This window comes from Phoca vitulina, unplaced genomic scaffold, assembly GCF_004348235.1.
Source record: "Phoca vitulina isolate PV1807 unplaced genomic scaffold, GSC_HSeal_1.0 scaffold24, whole genome shotgun sequence".
Taxonomy (NCBI): Eukaryota; Metazoa; Chordata; class Mammalia; order Carnivora; family Phocidae; genus Phoca; species Phoca vitulina.
In genome coordinates this window covers 26,589,247-26,608,474 of record NW_022589727.1, presented here as the reverse complement: position 1 = coordinate 26,608,474, position 19,228 = coordinate 26,589,247, and the positions used below count along the sequence as shown (strand labels likewise).

Sequence of the window (19,228 nt, the reverse complement as noted above, 5' to 3'; positions counted from 1 at the left end):
CATGGTGTTTGATTACATTATTTTCTTCTTCTGTTTGAGAAACTCATTATTACAGCACAACGGGTATTTATTGTCCCTAATTTCATTAGGAGATGAAGAATAAGTATGATTAATCTATAATTTCAGTTTGAAAGGTATGCTTATTACTTGCATTCTCTAGTATTCAAAGGTAATTATTTCATTAAATCTTCTTAACAACTATAATGTAAATTTTCTGGGGGCGGGGTAGGAGAAAAAACAACAACAACAGGATACTGCCCTAAAAGTTTCCCATCTAAAATAAAGATCATGAAATCTTAATTGTATGAAATGAGAATGTGTGCATATTTGAATAGTTTCCTTTATTTATTTCTTTTTAGTTCCAGATTTAGTTTTGCTGCTTCTCTTGCTCCATTCTTAATCTCAGCTGATGATCTTGGGGCCCATTTTGCTGAGAAAACTAGTGCTCTGGGTGGAAAACTTGACCATCTTAGCGCCCAGGTCTGCCTCTTTTTTCTCTTCCACTCTCCCTTAACTTGAGTCAGGCTCGTTGGCATCCAGTCACCAGAAATGGTCCTGGTCCAGTCCTATCAGCTCCGCACTGCACACCCACAGCTGGGGAACAGGTCCACTTCCTCAGCATGTGGTCACAGCTCCTGACTTGCTTCCTGGCGTGCTGTCTGCATGTCCTTCTCCGGAGGACGCGTGTCTCTGCCCAGCTGCACCTTCTCCGTCCCTGCCTCACGCTCTTTTAGCCTCTCCCTGCTCTGTTTCCCAGAGCCCAGTCCTCAGGCCACTTCTCTCCTTGGCTGACACTAACTCACCATGGAATCTTACCTAGTCCATGGCCTTGAGCACCAGGGGTAGACGCCATGGTTGCAGGGTACCTCTAGCCCCAGCCACAAGGCACAGCCTGCCCCAGGCCCTTGCCCTGTGTGCTCCTTAAAGAACAGGCTCAGTGAGTGTGTTCTTACTCATTCATCAGCCCTCTCTATTCTCCAGTGCCCCCACCTAACCCAGAATGTCACTTTGGCCCATGGGATCTCATCTCTTGCCCCCTTGCCTTTGTCTGCTCAGCTCCAGCCACACGTGTGGGCCTTCCTGCTATTGTCCCGGGAAGTGTGCTTTCACTCCATGTAGGATCCTGCTCACATGTCAGGACTTCTTCCCTGATTACCGGCCTTAAGAGCATCCCCACTTCTGCCCATCATTTCCTATGTCTTCCTAGCACCATCACTATCTGACATTCCATTTTGTTTCTCATTTGAGTGTTTATTCTGTCTTTGGCACCAGAACATAAGCTCCGGGCGGACAGGTCTTTGTGTTTGGTCTGCTGCCATATCCTTGGCCCCTGAAATCCTGTCTGGCACATAGCGGGCACTCAGTACCTCTTTAAATGAGTAAATAACTCTCAGTGGCTATTCAAAAAAACTATTATTTAAAGAATAGTATTAAGAAAATAAGAAGAGTTAAAGTATCTTAACTTGTCTGTTATCAGTATCAGATTTAAATCTGTTCCACTTTTCTGTGTATCCTCCAGCGGATATTACCACCTGATGCTAAAGTCATTTCTCTGTAGAACACTTATTAAATGAATCAGGTTGAACTGAAAACTTTTTCGGCAGTGGGTAATTAGCTAGGAGAACTGCTGCTTGATCCTCGTGGCCTGACGCAGGCCCACAGCAATGTGGGGCTCACATATGTATGTAACGGAACGGAGCATCTGCATTTGCTTCAGTGTCATTGTCATTCTGCTCCCGGTCACCTCTAGACCCAATAAAATAACAGTCAGAGAGGGGGAGGGCGGTGAACTCAGCCTCTAACCCACACTGAGTGGGCCAATAAGCCTTTTCACTCACATCACTGGTGGTCGCCAGTTTGGGCCATTTTGAAATAAAGGCCAGTTCCCTTTCTCATTTTCTAGAGATGGGTACAAGCTCTTTAGTGTATTGATTTTTCCCTTGATATCTTACATCTTCTTTACGTGACAAATAGGTCTAATGCTCACATACCATTCTAGTTTTTGTCTTAGAACAATTACTTGATTTCACAAAAGGAAAAACAAACTAAAATTGCTGTTTTCTTGTATGGCCTTTTCAGCTGCAAGTAACACAAAAATCTGTTGACAATGGTTTAATCAAAGGGAGGGTTATTTGTCCTGTGTGACAGACACTGATGTGGTAGGTCCACCCTGGCATGTCCTGCGTCCAGGCCCATTTTCCTTTATCCCCTGCCTTCTTCAACACTTCTGCTTTTGTCTTTGTGCTTGTCACCCCCTGAGCCCTTAGGTCTGTGTCCCACGAAGGTCAAAGAGGCAGTTCATGGACAAAGCAGCAAGAGTTTTCTCCAAACCTTTCCCCTTCTACTGGGAAAAAAAGTATTTGTTGGCATCCTTATGTTGCCTTTCTCTTAGGTCTTATTGTCCCAGATGGTGTCAAATGACCACATCTGGATGTGAGAGGCTGGCAAAGCCAACATTTTTAGCTAGGCACATTGCTGCCCTGAACCAAGTTAGGGTTCACTCAGCAGGAAAGAGGGAATGGATGTTGGGTGGGCAGCTACGGTGTCCGCCCGGGCTGCTGATGGCAGCCGTGTGATTCCATGTGAATGAGGGTTATTGTATCACGTGAGTGTGAAGCATTGTTCCTTACTCAGATAATTTCCAGTCTACAAGGATATTTTCCATTTCATTTTGCCTTTGCAGGAAGAACTCTGCCATTAGATTGACTCCTGCCTGAGTACAATTTTCATAGAAGACTTGGAATAAACTAGGAGCTATTCATGCCACTTGATAGTAGCTCATAGTATTCAGAAATAGAAAACCAGAGATTGATTTTAGACAAGCTAAGCTCTGAAATAAGAATAAAATGGGGATTAGCTCTCAGCATTGTGGTCAGGATATACCAAATAATGCTTACAGGTGTTACTTGTTGCCTTTATGATTTTTGATTCATTTATAAAACTTATTTATTTGGTGTTTATTAGGCGCCGGCGGCTGCTGTAGTGGGTTCTGGGGCTCCGGTGGCAGGCACATTAGGTAAGGTCCATATCCTCACTGCAGTGAAGGGAGACAGGAGATCAGCAGATGAACTAGGAAATTAATTTCAGTTAAAGTGGCAAAAAGAAGGCAAGGAAGAGTAAAATGTTCTGAAACAAAATGATTTCAAGTTGAGAACGTTTTTTTCCTGAGACCTAATTCTCTAAATATCCAAGCTAAGAGGAATATAGTCTTGGTGAAAGTGCAGTTATTTTCTGGGGAAAAAACATTAATTTTTATCATAGGTTCCCTTATCCTAGAGGCAATAATATGAAGGATTGTAGAATTCACAGGTTTCTTTTCCCCAACAGATGGCTGTCTAATTCACCGTTGAGTCAACCCATTAAACTTTATCATACAAAATGTACCAAGGAAAATTGTTAGATTCCATGCTCTGTTATTGCATGTTCTTCTTGACTTCTTCTTTGTTATGACCCTTGCTTGTGGTTCTTAATGTAGTAATTCTTCTCACCATAGTTGAGGTCATACCCCTCTTTACGTATCTAACAAGGAGAGAAATATGACCCCCAACGGGGCTCTGGAGATAAGTATGCATTGATAAATATTTAAAAGATCACTTCAAGCCTTAATTTAATCAAGTGCATTGAAATAGTCCTGAAGAACATATTAAGGAGCCTTCACTGACAGTTCACTGGAATGTTTTCCACACAGAGCGAACCTGGGCTGACGGGGAGCATTTGTTTGGTGCTTTGTTTACAGGTTTAATATGTCAGGCCTTCGTGGCAGTGGTCTTGGCAGCGCATTGTGAGGTGCAGTTTGGAGAAAACTCCATATTCTGTGCTTCTTTACTATAAATCTTCTTATTTACTGACCGACACCAACATACTTCTTAAGTAGAGACTTGTTTACAGTTTTTTAACATAGATTCCTTGGATTTGTTTAAAAGTTGTTTCTTTTTTAAGGCTGCTTCCAAAAGCTACCTTTGGATGGGGCAACTCGTTTCTCTCTGTTTATCCCTCAAGGGGTTTTGCAAAATTATGAGAGCATAATAAGTATCTAAGACAGACTTTCTTGTTGCTCGGTAAACAATGAAAATCTATCTGAGGTCTAAATATTTGTTGCAATAGCCTGTAATATTTGTTGTATGTAGGCTTTTGGCTTGTATATAGCCTGTGAGCATCTATAGCTTATGGGTTGTAAATAAAGCTGTAGAAATGGATGACCCAGGAACATGCCTTGAGGTTCTCTGACATCTTCAGGTTAACTAGAGGAGGGGAATCCGGCAAAGGATATTACAAGAGAATGCCCATATGCAGCAAGGAAACTGGCAGGGGGTGATGTCCCCAAAGCTTGTGGACAATAACAAGTCGAGAAGGGATAGTGATTAATAGCACCAAGGCCGAGAGTGTGATGCATACTCAGCGGCCGCACGTCGGGCTTAATGCATAGACGGCACCAGTGATCTGAGAAGATGGACATGGTTTGAGAAGCGAGATGTGAGGAAACAGAAGTAACTTCTTAAAGACGTTTGGCTGAGAAGGGGAGCACAGTGAATGGCTGCTGAAGGGTAATGTGGGTCCCAAAGGTTAAGCTTTTGTTTTCTGTTTTGTTTTGTCTTTGTTTCTTTTTGTAATGGGGAAACTGGAGTTTGTTGAAATACTGGTACAAAAGATTCAATAGTCCAGGAGTGACTAGAATATCTGAGAGCCTAAAGACCCTGTAGAGAAGACCCAAAGAGAATGGGTGAGAGCCCGCACTCTGGAGGGGAGTGAGTGCTCCCTCACTGGGATGGAAAGGGAGGAGGGGATGCTGTCCCCCAAAGACAGGCTCCAGTTCTCCCAGTGAAGTGTAGGCAGGCACAGTTGTGAGAGCCAGAGGGTGGAGGCTAGTGGAAGCCTGGGAGAGTGGGGAGGGGCTCAGTTGACACTGAAGATGGTAGTTTTGGTAACAATGAATCTGCACTATTGTGTAATTTTTTCCAGAAGAACTTAGTCCTGCAAAACACAGACCAGCAGGGTGGTGCCACTGACCCATGGCTGGCTCTTCATTTTCTTTCCACAGCCACCTGTCATAGAAGGTCAGCGAGGCAAGGGGCCTTAAGTTATTGGCAACAGAGGGGAACTACTGGTTGGCAGAATCGAAGACAAGGGAAGGGAGTTATGATGGGAGGAGAAGGAGGATGGGAAAGAAGAGAATTTGTGGCCTGGAAACTCCCACGATATTGAAACATCATCAGCAGCTGGGCTACCTCAGCAAGCAATCTGGAAGGATGCGATTTTGTAGTCAGCTGGCTTGTTTGCTTAGTGCTTTTGGAAGCAGTGTCATTTTGGGTGATGACAAGATCTAAAGGATTTTCTCTGGAGGGAGAGCAGACTGAGGAAAATCACAGAACAGAGAAAGATGGTTTAACTCCTGAAAACCTTTAGAGATAAATTGCCCTTGGGCTTGACAGAATTTGTCTCTGGCCTGGAGTGGTTATATATAGTACATATTAGTGTCAATATTAGTACTAGTATTAAGTACATATAGCATTAATAATAGTATTAATACAGCATAAGTGTTACGGTACATAGTATTAGTATAGTGTAGTATGGGTCAGGCAGTTCTTTTTTCAGCTAGCTTTGAAAACTACTTGAGTAAGCAGGTAGGGCTATGTTCACCATCTTTGGCATGCCTCATTTATTAGCTGAATTTCTTCTTTTTTAAGATTTGATTTATTTATTTGAGAGAGAGAGAGAGCCCAGTGGTGGGGAGGGGCAGAGTGAGAGGGAGAAGCAGGCTCTCCGCTAAGCAGGAGGTCCGACTCGGGGCTCCATCCCAGGACCCTGGGATCATGACCTGAGCCAAAGGCAGACCTTTAACTGACTGAGCCACCCAGGCGCTCCTATTAACTGAATTTCTGTCCCGCATTTGGGGGAGCCTTGCTGCAGTTGAGTGGGAGTTTCAAGGGGAACCACAAACCAGACCTCACCCTTTCACATTCTTAGCTCATGGTTATATTGCCTGTGCCAATATTATTCTCCGAAAGAAATGAGTGAATATTCTCATATTTTTAAAACGTTTCAATGCCTATATATTTTGCTCTGCCTCAGATATCAGTTGTGTTAATTTTATCTATTACAGCACTGATATTTTCTGCTAAATCATGTTCTAAAACATCACAAGTATCCAGTAAGTGTTTTGGTGATGGTTTGTTTTTAATTTGCAAAGTCTTAATGAGTATCATTTACATATTGTAGTCTTTCTAGTTCTTCTTTACTGAGGGTGTTTTCAAGGTATGTTCTTTTACTTCCTGAAGGAGCAAATGATGTGAAAATCCTTCCAGGTCAAGCTGTTTGTCCTACTCCAGGGTGCCGAGGAATAGGCCATATCCGTGGTCCACGGTATTCAGGACATCACAGGTAAAATTTTTTCTTGTTTAAATTATTTTAGGGACAAATGGGAACAGTGTGCAGATTAGCAGCTATAGTAGCATCATAAATGACTCTTTGGAGCCAAATGCCTTCCTGTCATACTCCCTCCTCTGTGTTCCTAAGGCCCCTCCTTGACATTTCCTGCTGCCTGCCCACCTCTGCCCTTCCTGAAGCCTTCTTGGACCCTTGAGGCCTTGCCCAGACCTGCATCACTTCCCAGAGTCTCTGCTATCTGACGCTTTCCTTAACAAGTGCCCATTACATGGGACACGCTCACCACTCTGTGTCCCACCCCAGGCCTGAATTTTCTCCACACAAGTGCTAAGTCCTGCTGTCTTCTAGAGAAATTCCAGAACCTCTTGCCTTTTCCCCCCTGTTGCTTTCACTTTGCCCTTATTTCTTTTTCTCTATGTCTCAGTCATTTGGAGATGAGATAATTCTGTGGTAGAATAGAAAGTAATAAGTGTGAAGTTATATTGAAGCATATACCCATGTTTTCAATATTTCAGAATAGTATAGTGCTTTAAGAAAAAGTAAGTACAAATAAATCTGTATAAGTCCCTACTGCTTTTTCTGTTCCCATCAATTGGTAAAGTAACGTATAGATGAATTATTCATATTGGTGCTCTAGTTACAGAATATGTAAACTAAAAAAAATTATTCAAATACACAAATACATAAAACAAATATCATAGATAAGTATAAAGAGAAAAGAATAAGTTATGTAAAGTGTGAAGCAAGAAAATATTTGTTTGAACAAAAGAGATCCAAATGGAAGTCCTTGCTTTACCAGGTGGTTGCAATCCTGGAAGTCCGTGCTGAAAACAGTTCTAAATTAACCAAAGCAAATGTTACTGTAAGAAATAATGGTAAACACTCCCAAATAGCATAAATGAATATGTTATATGTGTAAATATAACATTAACACTTAAAAGAAAAGGATATCATATAGAATCCATAAAAAAGAAATAAAGATGTGCAGACATCTTGGGTACTTGGGCAAGGACTCATGGACTAGGAGAGTGGGGCCAGACTCGCTGGAGACATTGTGGTATTGTGTGGGGGAAGAAGGAAAAGAGAGTAAAGGACATAAAGTGGGAGGAAAGGCAGGTGATCACACCATTTGGGAGGGGGCTCTATATTAAGTGAGGACCCTGTTGGAACAGATAGAGCCACTTTTCAGACATCCCCAGGAGTATATGGCTATGAAGAATCTTCCTCAGGCTTTTCTTGTGTGTTTCTTTTTGTTCTAAATATAGAGCTGCAAACCCCAATATGATTAGTCACTAGTCATATATGTCTGTTTAAATTAAAATTAATCAAAATTAAACAAAATTAAATCTTCAGTTCCTCAGTCACACGTAGCCATGTGTGCCCAGTGGCCACCATACTGGATGGCACAGAAAGTTCTGTAAGATAGCCCTGAGAGTGTTTACCCTGTTCTGCCTTCTCACAGTAGATTTTTGAGCGGCAGGTATTTCTAGATGAAAAGTGAGCTCTTCCATCAAGACTTGGGTCATTACCCTGAAAGTTAGCAAGACCCTAACATTGTGGTTGGTCTGGAGTTCACCCCCATGAGGCACTGGGGCTGAAGTAACAAATATCACCCTGGACAGCTCCTTAAGGTTGCCAGCTAGCTCAGTCAGGGTCTCTTCCACTTCATTACAGCAGGCTTGCCTCCCACACTGTTCCTACGCGTGGCTCACTTGCCTCTCCCTGCTTGGATTCGGAAAACATTGTGAACAGAGTCACAATGGGTGTGCCCCACTTTGTTCCAGCAGCTTCCCGGAACTTTTCTCATTCAATATGGCACAGACAGATCCAATTGTTGTTCTTATTTGTAGTATCTAATTAGAGACTGTCGACATGATTTCCTCCATCCACCAAGTAGCTTTTAAAGGTGAGCCTCAGAACTTCTGAATGTGGAAGTAGAGTTTAAAGAAAGGCATTCTGTGAAGCTTACGAGAAAAATGAAATACTGCACATTTGTGATAGTGAGACATTTTTAGAGAACATTCTTAGAGAACTAGAAGGCACAAGGCATTCTTGCTCCAGACATCACAATTCATAGGGCTGCTTGGGGCAACGCCTTCATGACTAGGTCTTGGCTCTCCTCCCGCCTTAGACCTTGTTGTGATAGAGCAGAGCTCCTGTAAATAAAAGTCTTCAAAAACTTAATGATTCCATTATCTCAGGAAAAAAAAAAAAAACAATGACTACCCGTGATGAGCTTCTCTCTAGAATGGAAAAGACAAAAAAATTAGACAACTGGATGGTTCTTGAACTGCACTTAGAACTTATAAGGCATTAAACTATCAGACAAATAAATTCTGACTTACCTATGAAAAGAGCTTTTATTATATTTAATACTATTTTGTATTTATGGAATGAGAACAAGCTCTTGGTGGGGTTAGTGTTGATTGTAAAGCAGTTATGGAGGGTGGAGATCATGGGCAATATAAGGTTAGCTCCAGTAGGCACGGGGCATCTCTCTCTCTTGCTTTATTTTTTTTTTTTTTTTTTTTTTTTTATTAAAGATTTTATTTATTTGACAGAGAGAGCACAAGCAGAGGGAGAGAGAGGGAGAAGCAGGCTCCCTGCTGAGCAAGGAGCCCGATGTGGGACTCGATCCCAGAACCCTGGGATCATGACCTGGGCCGAAGGCAGCCGCTTAACCGACTGAGCCACCCAGGCGTCCTCTCTCTTGCTTTAATCATTTTCAGTGACCAGTCTTGTCTTTATCAAGTTTAGCTTTGAGATGCTAGAGTTACTCATTGACTGACTCTATCCATTTTTAGTTAATACACTGATTTTTTTTTAAACCATGAATTCTTGTTTTCGCTTCTCTATAGGTTATCACATTCTGAATATCATTTACTAAGTTAGTCAATGTACTAATGTAACTTTGAGTATAACTTAAGAATTTGCTTAAATTCTCTTGGAACTAATCGGGCAAGAACTGTTATGATAAATCATTCATATTCTCTGGGGTTTGTTTTCATGTATTTCAATTACTGTAGTCTTAATTTTACATAGTTCTATAAGATGAAAAATATCATTCTTCAGTATGTGTCTTTGGTGGTATCTGTTGAGAATATTACACACACACACACACCCACCCCCCCTAACTACAGCTACTAGGAATTTGCCCTAACACACCCAAAGTTGTCATTGTACATTTTCCTTCTTATTTGTCAGTGAGATGGTAAGCAGGAGATTAGAATTTTAAAATGCTGCATTCTCCCAGAGTCCAAGATGGGTTGTTACAATCATCTCTATCTTGAGTTTCCTGAAGCATGTGAGTTAGACTTGCATATTCTAAAATGAAAGTATTTTTTTTCTCTTGTCATAAATATGTACCTTTACCAAGGAGTCATCATTCTACAAAATGCTTTTTGCAGTTTCTAGTCCAGAGGAGTTTTAGGCAAATATTTTTACATTTAAAAAAAGAAGAAAATAATAAAACTAGAACCCCCTCCAGCTTCACGAAGGCCTGTATAAAACAGCTCAGTTGACCTCTGCTTCCAAAGCCTTGGGGAACGCTTGGAAGTATAGGAAGTGATTTTCGCTGCTCTTCTGTAAAATACTCCTAGGCAGCAAAGTGCTTGCAAGGAGTGAGTCTTGTTTTTACCATTTTATGTCAGAATTTCTGATTCTGATCTTAAAGACTTGGTGTTTTGAAAGGAAGTAAACAATGTTCTTAAAATAAGTTGTCAGTGTCTTGTTTCATACAGCTGACAAGGAAAGCTGTGACATCAGGACATAGCTGACGACATCTGAAAATAATAGATCACTTTGAGAGATCAGGTGGACCTCTTGGTACCCTTTTTAGATGGATTTCAGACAGGTTTACTTTAGTTTTCATTAAAATAGTCAAGGGGTTAACAGTAATATTCAAAGCTGTTGGGACTTCATGTAAAATCTGCATAAACCATTATTTGAGAAAAATTGCATCAGTTCTTAGCTGTATGAAAATAGGACTTTTGGCACACAATTATCACACAATTTACATGTTATTTGAATGAATTTACATAGTGAATAAAATGAAGTAGGTGTGTTTGTTAACATAGAAATATTTAAGGATGGCAATATTGGGACTACAAGATATAAACAATTTAAGCCAGGGTCCTGTATTAGACAGGAATTTGTTTTTTTCTAACTGAGTAGAACATAGACTTGGAAAGACTTGATCCACATCTGTGTCATAACACATACAAAGGTGGGACGGCTGTGTGGCTCAGTCGGTTAAGAGTCTGCCTTCGGCTCAGGTCATGATCCCAGGGTCCTGGGATCGAGTCCCGCAGCGGGCTCCCTGCTCAGTGGGGAGCCTGCTTCTCTCTCTGCCCCTCACCCCTCTGCTCGTGCTCTCTCTCAAATAAGTAAATAAAATCTTTAAAAAGTATACAAAGGTAATTTATTTAGGAGCTAATAATTACATTCTTTACACAAAGAGCCAGGTATTGTTACAAGGTAGGGACCTCTTGCCCCAGTGTTCCCGGGTGGGATACAGGACACACATTGCTGGTGTCACACCATCAAGAATACAAGTTAAAACAAAGAAACAAGAAAACACACAAAGAGAAAAGGGACATCTGCTGCTCAGAAGTAAGGATGTCCAATATAAGACATTTTGGGTGCAGTTCATGGAAACTTATGGCACAACTCAGCCTCTATTCATGATTTTTTAATCGATTTGCCAGTGTGGTGTGTGTGTGTATGTGGTGTGTGCATATGTATGTATGGTGTGTGTGGGTGCAGTAGGTACGTGTGTGGGGTATGTTGGGATTGTGTGTGTGGGCAGGTGTGCTGCGGTGTGTATGTGTGGTGTGTGTGTGGTGCGTATGTGGTGTGCAGCTGGGGCTGGTGGAGCTCCTCCAGCTCTTGACCTCGTAGACCTATCTCCTGGCATTTTTGTCTTCAAGGAGAGCATTGCTGTGCTGTCTTCCTGCCTCTTGGGTGCGTTTTGAGGGAGCACTCCCTGGTTGCGCTGTGGCAGTACGGCCTCTGCGCACAAACCCCTGCGTCCCCTCTGATCCCTCCCGGCCCTGCCAGCCAGGCTTGGACTCCTTTGGCAGAGCCACTCCCCTCCAAAGCCTCTCTCAGCTGCAGTCCATTCATCAGTGCCCCACACGTGGTGACCTTCCCCAGCCCCTCGCCCTTGCCCTCCGTCCGGGGTGAAACGGTTTCTCCTTCACCTGCCTCCTGGGATTCCTTCTGCCTTCTTTCTGCCACGTGCTTGATTTCCTGGCTTTCAAGTCTTGTCCCTGGTTTATTTTCTCCTAGCTTTTTGGGGTAGGATTTGTGGGAGGTAGTTTTTTGTTTTTTTTTTAATATCAAAAATATCTTTTATCTCTCCTCAACCATAGCCGTTGACTTGTGGATAGAATTCTAGTTGGAAACCTTTTTCTTCAGAGTATTGAAGGCATTGCTCCATTTTCCCTCTGCATACCAGAAGTCAGCTGGCATTCAAATTTCACTTTGGAAAAGGATTGGTCTTCCTCTTCCTCCACCCCACCCTCTGCAGGAATCTCAGGCCCTGGACATTTTCAGGACCTTCTCTTTATCACTGGTATTCTGAAAGGAGTTTTCATTCCTAGGTTCAGTCTGCAAACTCATGTCTTTTGTTTCTGAGAAATGGTCCTATGGTGTTTCTTGGGTAATAACCCTCTTTTCTGTGTGCTCCGATGTTCTCCCCCAGCTTTGACTTCCCTGTCTTTTGTTCTTTTCTATGGACTATTTCCTCAACCTTGACTTACAGTCCTTTCATTGAAATTTTTAATTGTACTGTGATTTTTTTTCAGTTTCTCAGAACTCATCCTTATTCTCCGATTAGTTTTTTTTTTTTTTATTCCATCCTGTTCTTATTTTTTGGATTGTGTGTCTTTTTTTTTTTACTCTCTGACAGCATTTGAGGCTGTTGTTTTCCTGCTCCCTGCATCCCTTTTTTTCCAGATACTTGTGTTTTGACTTGGTTTGGGTGAGGTTGGTCAGCTTCTTTCTGTTACATGAAGGACATTTCCGTAAGCCCAGCAGTCCTTCTCCGTGTTCACTCTTGAGAGCAAAGCACCAGAAGGCTGGTACGCAGCTTTGCGTGCATGCGTGGGCCCGTCTGCTGGTGAGTTTCGTGGACTGGTCAGGCAGGCACCCAGCCAAGGCCTAGGAGCCTGTCATCAGCAATGAGCCTCCTCTTCTGAGTAAGTTCCTTCTAGCAGATATGATGCTTGCAAACGTTTCCTGGGTGCTTCTATGCTATCATCTCCCTGCGGATCTTGGCTCTCTCCTTATCTGATGTGGGAAAGACGTTACGGTCCGAAGCCGATGGCCAGGAAGGAATTCTTGAGACGTCTTTGGTGCAAAAAGGTGGTTTTATTGAAGCATGGGGACAAGACCCATGGGTAGAAAGAGCTACACTGGGGTCATGAGGAGTGACCCATTATCTACTTTCAGGTTGGGAGGGGGTTAGGGACAGCGTGTCTCTAAGGACTTTTGGAAGCAAAGTTTCCAGGACCTTGGGAGCGCTAGCTATTGTTGGGAAAAGGTCATTTAGTACTGTCTAATAAAACCTGAGTCATGAGACCCTTCAGATATATATCGGTGGGTCCTATGCTTGGGGAAGGATTGCCAATGTGTATCTTGGGGAGTAGAGATAATGGAAGTTTCTAAAGGAATTTTTATATGTTAAAGTAGACATAGAGGTTCCTGGGGCTTGGGCTAAGATTGTCTTTTGCCCTTAGCAAAGTATTAGTATGGAGGCAGCAGAGTTCCTAGAGGAATGTCACTCTGCCTGTTTTCAAGGACTTATCAATGGGCTGTAGATAGTAGGGAAATTTAATAATTTTTCTTCGGCCTTTGTTTCCCACATCATTTTCCATTTTCCAGCTTTGAAAATGTGTTGACTTATCTGCTGTCATATTTTCTCTTGTGCTTTGTGTTTATGCATTTATACCCTCTCATTCATTTATTTGATTTTTTTTTTTAGTAATGAGAGGAAGGATTTATTACCAAGAAGAAAGGAAAATTCAATTTTCCAGTCTGCCATATTTTTTCTAACTTATTTTTAAAACTTGGTTTACCCCCCCCAAATAATCATTTAGCTAATAGTATATAATTTTATTTCTCTTTATTTTTGTTTTATCATAATAGCACTTTCTTCTTCATATCCATAGAAAATAAAAGATTATGTAAAATGACTTTTTATTGGCTCTGTAATATTTATGAAGTTATAATGGCTGATTGGAATACTGTGTTTGAAAGGATTCTCAAAGGCATGGTTTTAATTTTATATGCACAGTACTTCTTAATTTATTGTCACCTGCAGTTAAAACTTTATCATGCTAAGAGAGTACCTTTATGACATGTGTTCACGTTCATCTGATTCCTTTGTCACTTGGCCTGTCATTTTCTTTGACTTTATGTAACCACATAGTGAAATCAAACTGGGTGGAAATTTAAAAATAAACTTGCAGATGTATTTTTACTTGAATAATAAAAAGAAAAAGAGGATCTGACTTTGGATAACACTCTTAATTCTCAAAATGACATGATTAATTACCCAATTTAGTAAAAGCATTGATAAAGTAATGAAAGATCAGCCTTGGGTCTTTAAATCACTTCTATCCATTACTTAGAATTCTTGAAGGTTAATCTATATGTCTGATTTTACTCACTGGGAAATAATTGTGTGAGAATTCTGTTTTTTCCCTTTCTTTAGGGAAGAAGATTTCATATGGAATGCTTAATTTTATAGCAACTGAGGCATTGATTTCCAAAGATACAGTGTTCTTTGACATAATCTAAGAATTTTATTAAGTACAAAATTTCAAATTATATGAATTGCCAAGTTTGTAGGAACTGTATCCTTATTATGATGAAGGTAGATGTGACTTTAGTTTATTTCTACCTGAGACCAGTTTATGGCAATTAATGGTAGGCCAAAATGATGATATCTGGTAATTTTAAATCACCTTAAAAACCAAAATCAAAGTAAATTATAGACAAAGTCCATTCTTTTAAGAATTAGAAAGTTTACCATCTATGTTACTTTTGAATTAATACCATTTTATTAAAGAACTAGTCCATGGTCAATAGTAAAATTTTGGGTAATATACAGAAGTATTCAAGAATAAATAAAAAACATTCATATTTCAACTACAAACTTATATGCCTTAAATCTGTTTCATTTTTCAGGCTTTTTCATATATGTGTATTATTTCCATGAGTAAAATCAGACAGGATATACAACTTCTTCCATTTGTCTTTCAATAAAAGATCAAATAGTTTATCCTTTTGTTAAAAATTTCTCAGATACATTAATCAGATGTTATTTGGTGCAAAAGTTTTATAACCATTGTGTCTTTGTTTATAATGGATTCTATATTAGTTAGAAATGACTCTTCATCCTTATTTTCCCCTGATCTCTGCATTGTCTCTTATTAATAGTGCCAAGCGAGATTTTTTTTTAATTTTGAGAAAATCTTTGTCCATTCTATTATTTTTAGCCTTTCATGTCATTTTCTTTAGGTATTCTTTTTGTGCAAAGCATATAACTGTCTTAAAAGTAAAATCCCATCTAAGAGTCTTTTCTTGTTGATAACAAAATTTGACCTATTTGCAGTTATTGTTATAATTATTATATATATTGTACATATTCCAACTTTTATGTCATAAGTTTTTGCCTTTGTTTGCTTGCTTGTTTGTTTTTTAGTGATGGTTTTGGGGCAAGGGAAGGGACCTTCCTTCATTCTTTTCTTCCTTTTCCAGAGTATTTTGTTTGTTGATAAGTTCTAGTTTAAAAGAAAGGTTTTTAGTTTTTCTAATGGTTATTCTGAACTTTTCCAATGCATTCCTAAAACTGTGTTTATGTAACCATCAAAGTCATAAAACATTAATCTGGCTTTCTTTTGTGAAACTTGAAACACTGAATGCTATTCTTTTTTCCCTAACCCAACATACCCACTTATATATTAATTGAACTTGCGATTATATACGATGCTCTTTTCTTTCCAGTTTTTAAGCAATAGAGATAAATTCTTGGAAAGAACAGAAGTGGGCAAACAATTTTACAGTCATACTTAAAACAACCATGTACCCTTATTTCTATATATCTTACTGGTTCCAGTGGTATCCTCAGCCTTTACAGTACAGTTTTTGCATTTTTTAAAAGTTTTTATTTTAATTCCAGTTAGTTAACATACAGTGTTATATTAGTTGCTGGTGTACAATATAGTGATTCAACACTTCCGTACATCACCTGGTGCTCATCACGACAAGTGTACTCCTTAATCCCCTTCACTTATTTATTGATTTAACATCTTTTATTCCTTGTTCTGGCACAGTTCTTTTCAAGGTTCGTTTTAATTTGTCTGTGGCACCTGCATATTATATTTAAAATCTTTGTGCATCTCACACATGAAATCAGTCTGAGAGGAGATAGATGTCTTAGGCCCAGAACTTTTCCTTCAGAGTTGTCAGCATTGCTTCCTATCACCTTCTGGTTTCTATGCCATGTGGGCAAAGTCTAATGCCAGCCCTGCTGATGGTGGCAGAGGTAGTCTGCCCTCCTTTTGTCAAGGTTTCCTATAGAATATCTTTATATGTTTACATATATATGAAATTTAAAATCGCCCTGCATATGTCTAGATACGGTTTTCTTTCTTTCTTTCCTTTTTTTTTTAGTTTACCTGTAATACTGTCTGTTCTTTCACAGTTTTTAGGCCAAAGTCCTCTTTCATCTCAGATCATCTTTCTCCAGGTATTTCATATGGTATCTGTAGTCTTCTCTCCAGAATTTCTATTAAATGACATTGGATCCTCTTCATCTGTCCTTCATGTCTCTCATTTTTTTCTCTGTTTTCACTTCTTCATTCTTCCCTCTGCATCCTGGGGCAAATCTAGTTTGATCTTTTGTGCCTACCTGTGGGGCTTCTCTCGCACCTCCTTGCAAGCTTTCCTGGCCCCTCTCATTCATCTCCATCACCATGTACTACCTTCAGTGGCTCCTCTTAAGCAGATATTAGGCCTGGGTGGCTCAGTCATTAGGTGTCTGCCTTCGGCTCAGGTCATGATCCCAGGGTCCTGGGATCGAGCCCCGCATTGGGCTCCCTGCTCCGCAGGAAGCCTGCTTCTCCCTCTCCCACTCCCCCTACTTGTGTTCCCTCTCTCGCTGTGTCTCTCTCTGTCAAATAAATAAAATCTTTAAAAAAAAAAAAAAAAAGACATTTCAAATGCAAAATTTTCCCTGATTCTGACACATAATCATCCCCGTACTGGAAAGTTTCATTTCTCCATTTATTTTTTTAAAAAATAAGTTTCAAGTGCATGTAGCCCTTAATTAAAAGTAATTTAAGAATATTCCTTATGATTTCAAGTGGTTGGGCAAAGGGTAAGTTCACATCATCTCTGGGCCTCAGTTTTTCCATCTGCAAAACAAGGTGATTAGACTAGATGATTTGTCTTTTCCTTGTTAGTTACCCTACCTCCCATATTGTTTACTCTAAGTGAAGTTTACTCTCAGCCTGGACAGAACTTGCTCCACTTGGAAGGAATTTACCCAGATGTAGATTTCACTATTTGTTAAAAGGTGACTATCTTGAGTTCAGGATCTATATTCCAAATATAAGGCCCATAACTACAAAACTATTGCCAGTAGAAAGAACTGGGTTGGAATAACCCCTTTCCTAAAGACACCCCAAGAATCAAGATTAATGATCCTTTCATTATCTGCTAGGCACAGCAGAAAAGAATATGATTCCACAGTCAGTTTGCTCTGACTTCCTGGAGTTACTCAAATTGTCAACGAGTTTGTCCTAGCTAATCTGAATGCATAGGAAACTCTGTGATCTAATTTAAAATGGATTTTTCCCCCTAAGAAATAACATCCTTAAGAGTAGGAAGTTTGTCACTCTCTGTGGTTTCTTTCTTATAGATAAAGCTAAAATATGTCATTCTTCTGGAGGCCCTCAATTTTTAGATAAGTACCATTATTAAAAGGTAACATAGCCAGAGGCTCTCTGCCTTTCATGTGTGAGGATCATGTCGATAGTAGCCTTGTTTTGGGAAGTTACTTGCAGTGCAGACAATAGGGTGGACTAAGTTTGATACAAAAATTGAATGTTGATGTTTCTCCTTTGGAAAGAGCCTGTTATACAAGATAAGAATACCAATGAATAACATGTTGTACTTGCATATCATTTAACCATTCACAGAATGTTTTCACATGCATTATCTTACTTAATCCACAGAGCAGCCCTATGATGTAAATTTTATTGTGTCTGTTTTATGAATGAAGAAAATGAGTCCTGGACACATTGTGTCTTCTCTTCCTGATGCACAGCGGGCAAGTGGCTGACTTTAACGTCTTAACTACTTCTGGATGCATGTGTGGAACTGGAGTGCTAGTTGAAATTACGTCTTTGACTTGTAGAGGAGGAAGATTTAGGTCAGAAAGGGAAGTGATAAGACTAAACTACCCACAAACTTAACTCCATCTGGATAATCAGCTGTTAAGGAGATGGTTAAGAAAAGTTTCCTCATGAGGGAAGAGCAATACAAAATCATCTCCAGGATTCCTTCCAAACTACACATTTTTGATTCCCAGCTCCAGAATACACACATGCACACACACAGAAGGCAGGGGGCTTTTAAAGACAATTTCAGTTGTTGCTTATAATTTGTTCTAGACAATAAAGAAGAATATAAGCTACCTGAATGTCTGCCTCCTTTTTCGTATGTAGAGCTGTTCAAATACTCCTTGTAAAACATGAACTATCAATAAAACCTTAGGAATCAGAAATCTGAAATAAAGGCTCAGGCTGTGAAAATATTAAGCTAGATATGATGATTTTAATTACCCCTTTGTTTCAATTATTCTCATCTTGATGATATAATAAGTACAGCATCATGCTCTAATTTCTGTTATTATAATTCAGTACCCACATATGTCAGATTTGATATTCATTTTTTAGTCTTTATGTGGAGCCAGATGGTAGAGGTGCATTGCCTATTTATAAGAACTAGCTGCAATTAGTGAATTTTCTAATTCCTTCAATGATAACAGTGGGTGCAGTTGAGGATGGTTTAGGACTGCATTAGAAATGCCAGAGCAATAATCCAAAGTAAATAATGTGGTGCTATGTATCCCAAAAGATCATGCTGATAACTAAAATAGACACGGTGCCATTGACCTCAATTATAATAATGCATGCTGCAGAAGGTTCAAGTATGAATGGAGAACAGATAATTCAAATATAATAAACCAAGCTTTGATCTTGGAGGCCATTTATACAATGTGGTAAACATCAATTACGTAGTAAATACCAGAATTTGTTTTAAAAGATATGGCTATTCTATGCCTGATTATCTGCCCAACAGAAATGTGCACATACGTTCACTAAAAGACATGTACAGGAATGTCTGTAATGGCCCCATCTATAATAGCCCAAACCTGAATTCACCCAAGTGCCCACCAACAGCAGATGGATAAATTGTGGCACATTCACATGATGGATGCCGTACAGCAGAGGGAACAAATTGACTCCTAACTATACACAGCAACATGGATGAAGCTCACAAATGTCACGTTGACTGCAGTCTTTGAGACAAACACAAACAGTAAATACCGAATGGGACCATTTGTATAAGAAACAAAACCAGACAACATTTATCTACTGTATAAACATTCAGGGCTCTGGTTACCCTTGGGGGTGTGACTGGAAGAATGGGGAACGGAAGGGCTTCTGGGGCCAGGTTCTGTTTCTTGATCTGGTGCTCGTGACAGCAGTCTGTTCAGTTGGTGAGAACAGTTTACAATCTGCGCATTCTGAATGTAAGGTCTCCTTCA

The 19,228-nt window shown here is 40.0% G+C and overlaps 1 protein-coding gene across 1 annotated transcript in view; it reads left to right on the top strand.

Annotated features, from left to right (window-relative positions):
• L3MBTL4 (L3MBTL histone methyl-lysine binding protein 4) overlaps nucleotides 1-19,228 on the top strand; it is a 488,579-nt gene that overhangs the window by 310,944 nt on the left and 158,407 nt on the right. The window contains exon 14 of the mRNA XM_032421167.1: nucleotides 6,276-6,378. Within this exon, the coding sequence (XP_032277058.1) occupies nucleotides 6,276-6,378 (103 nt within the window). The remainder of the gene's footprint in view (nucleotides 1-6,275; nucleotides 6,379-19,228) is intronic.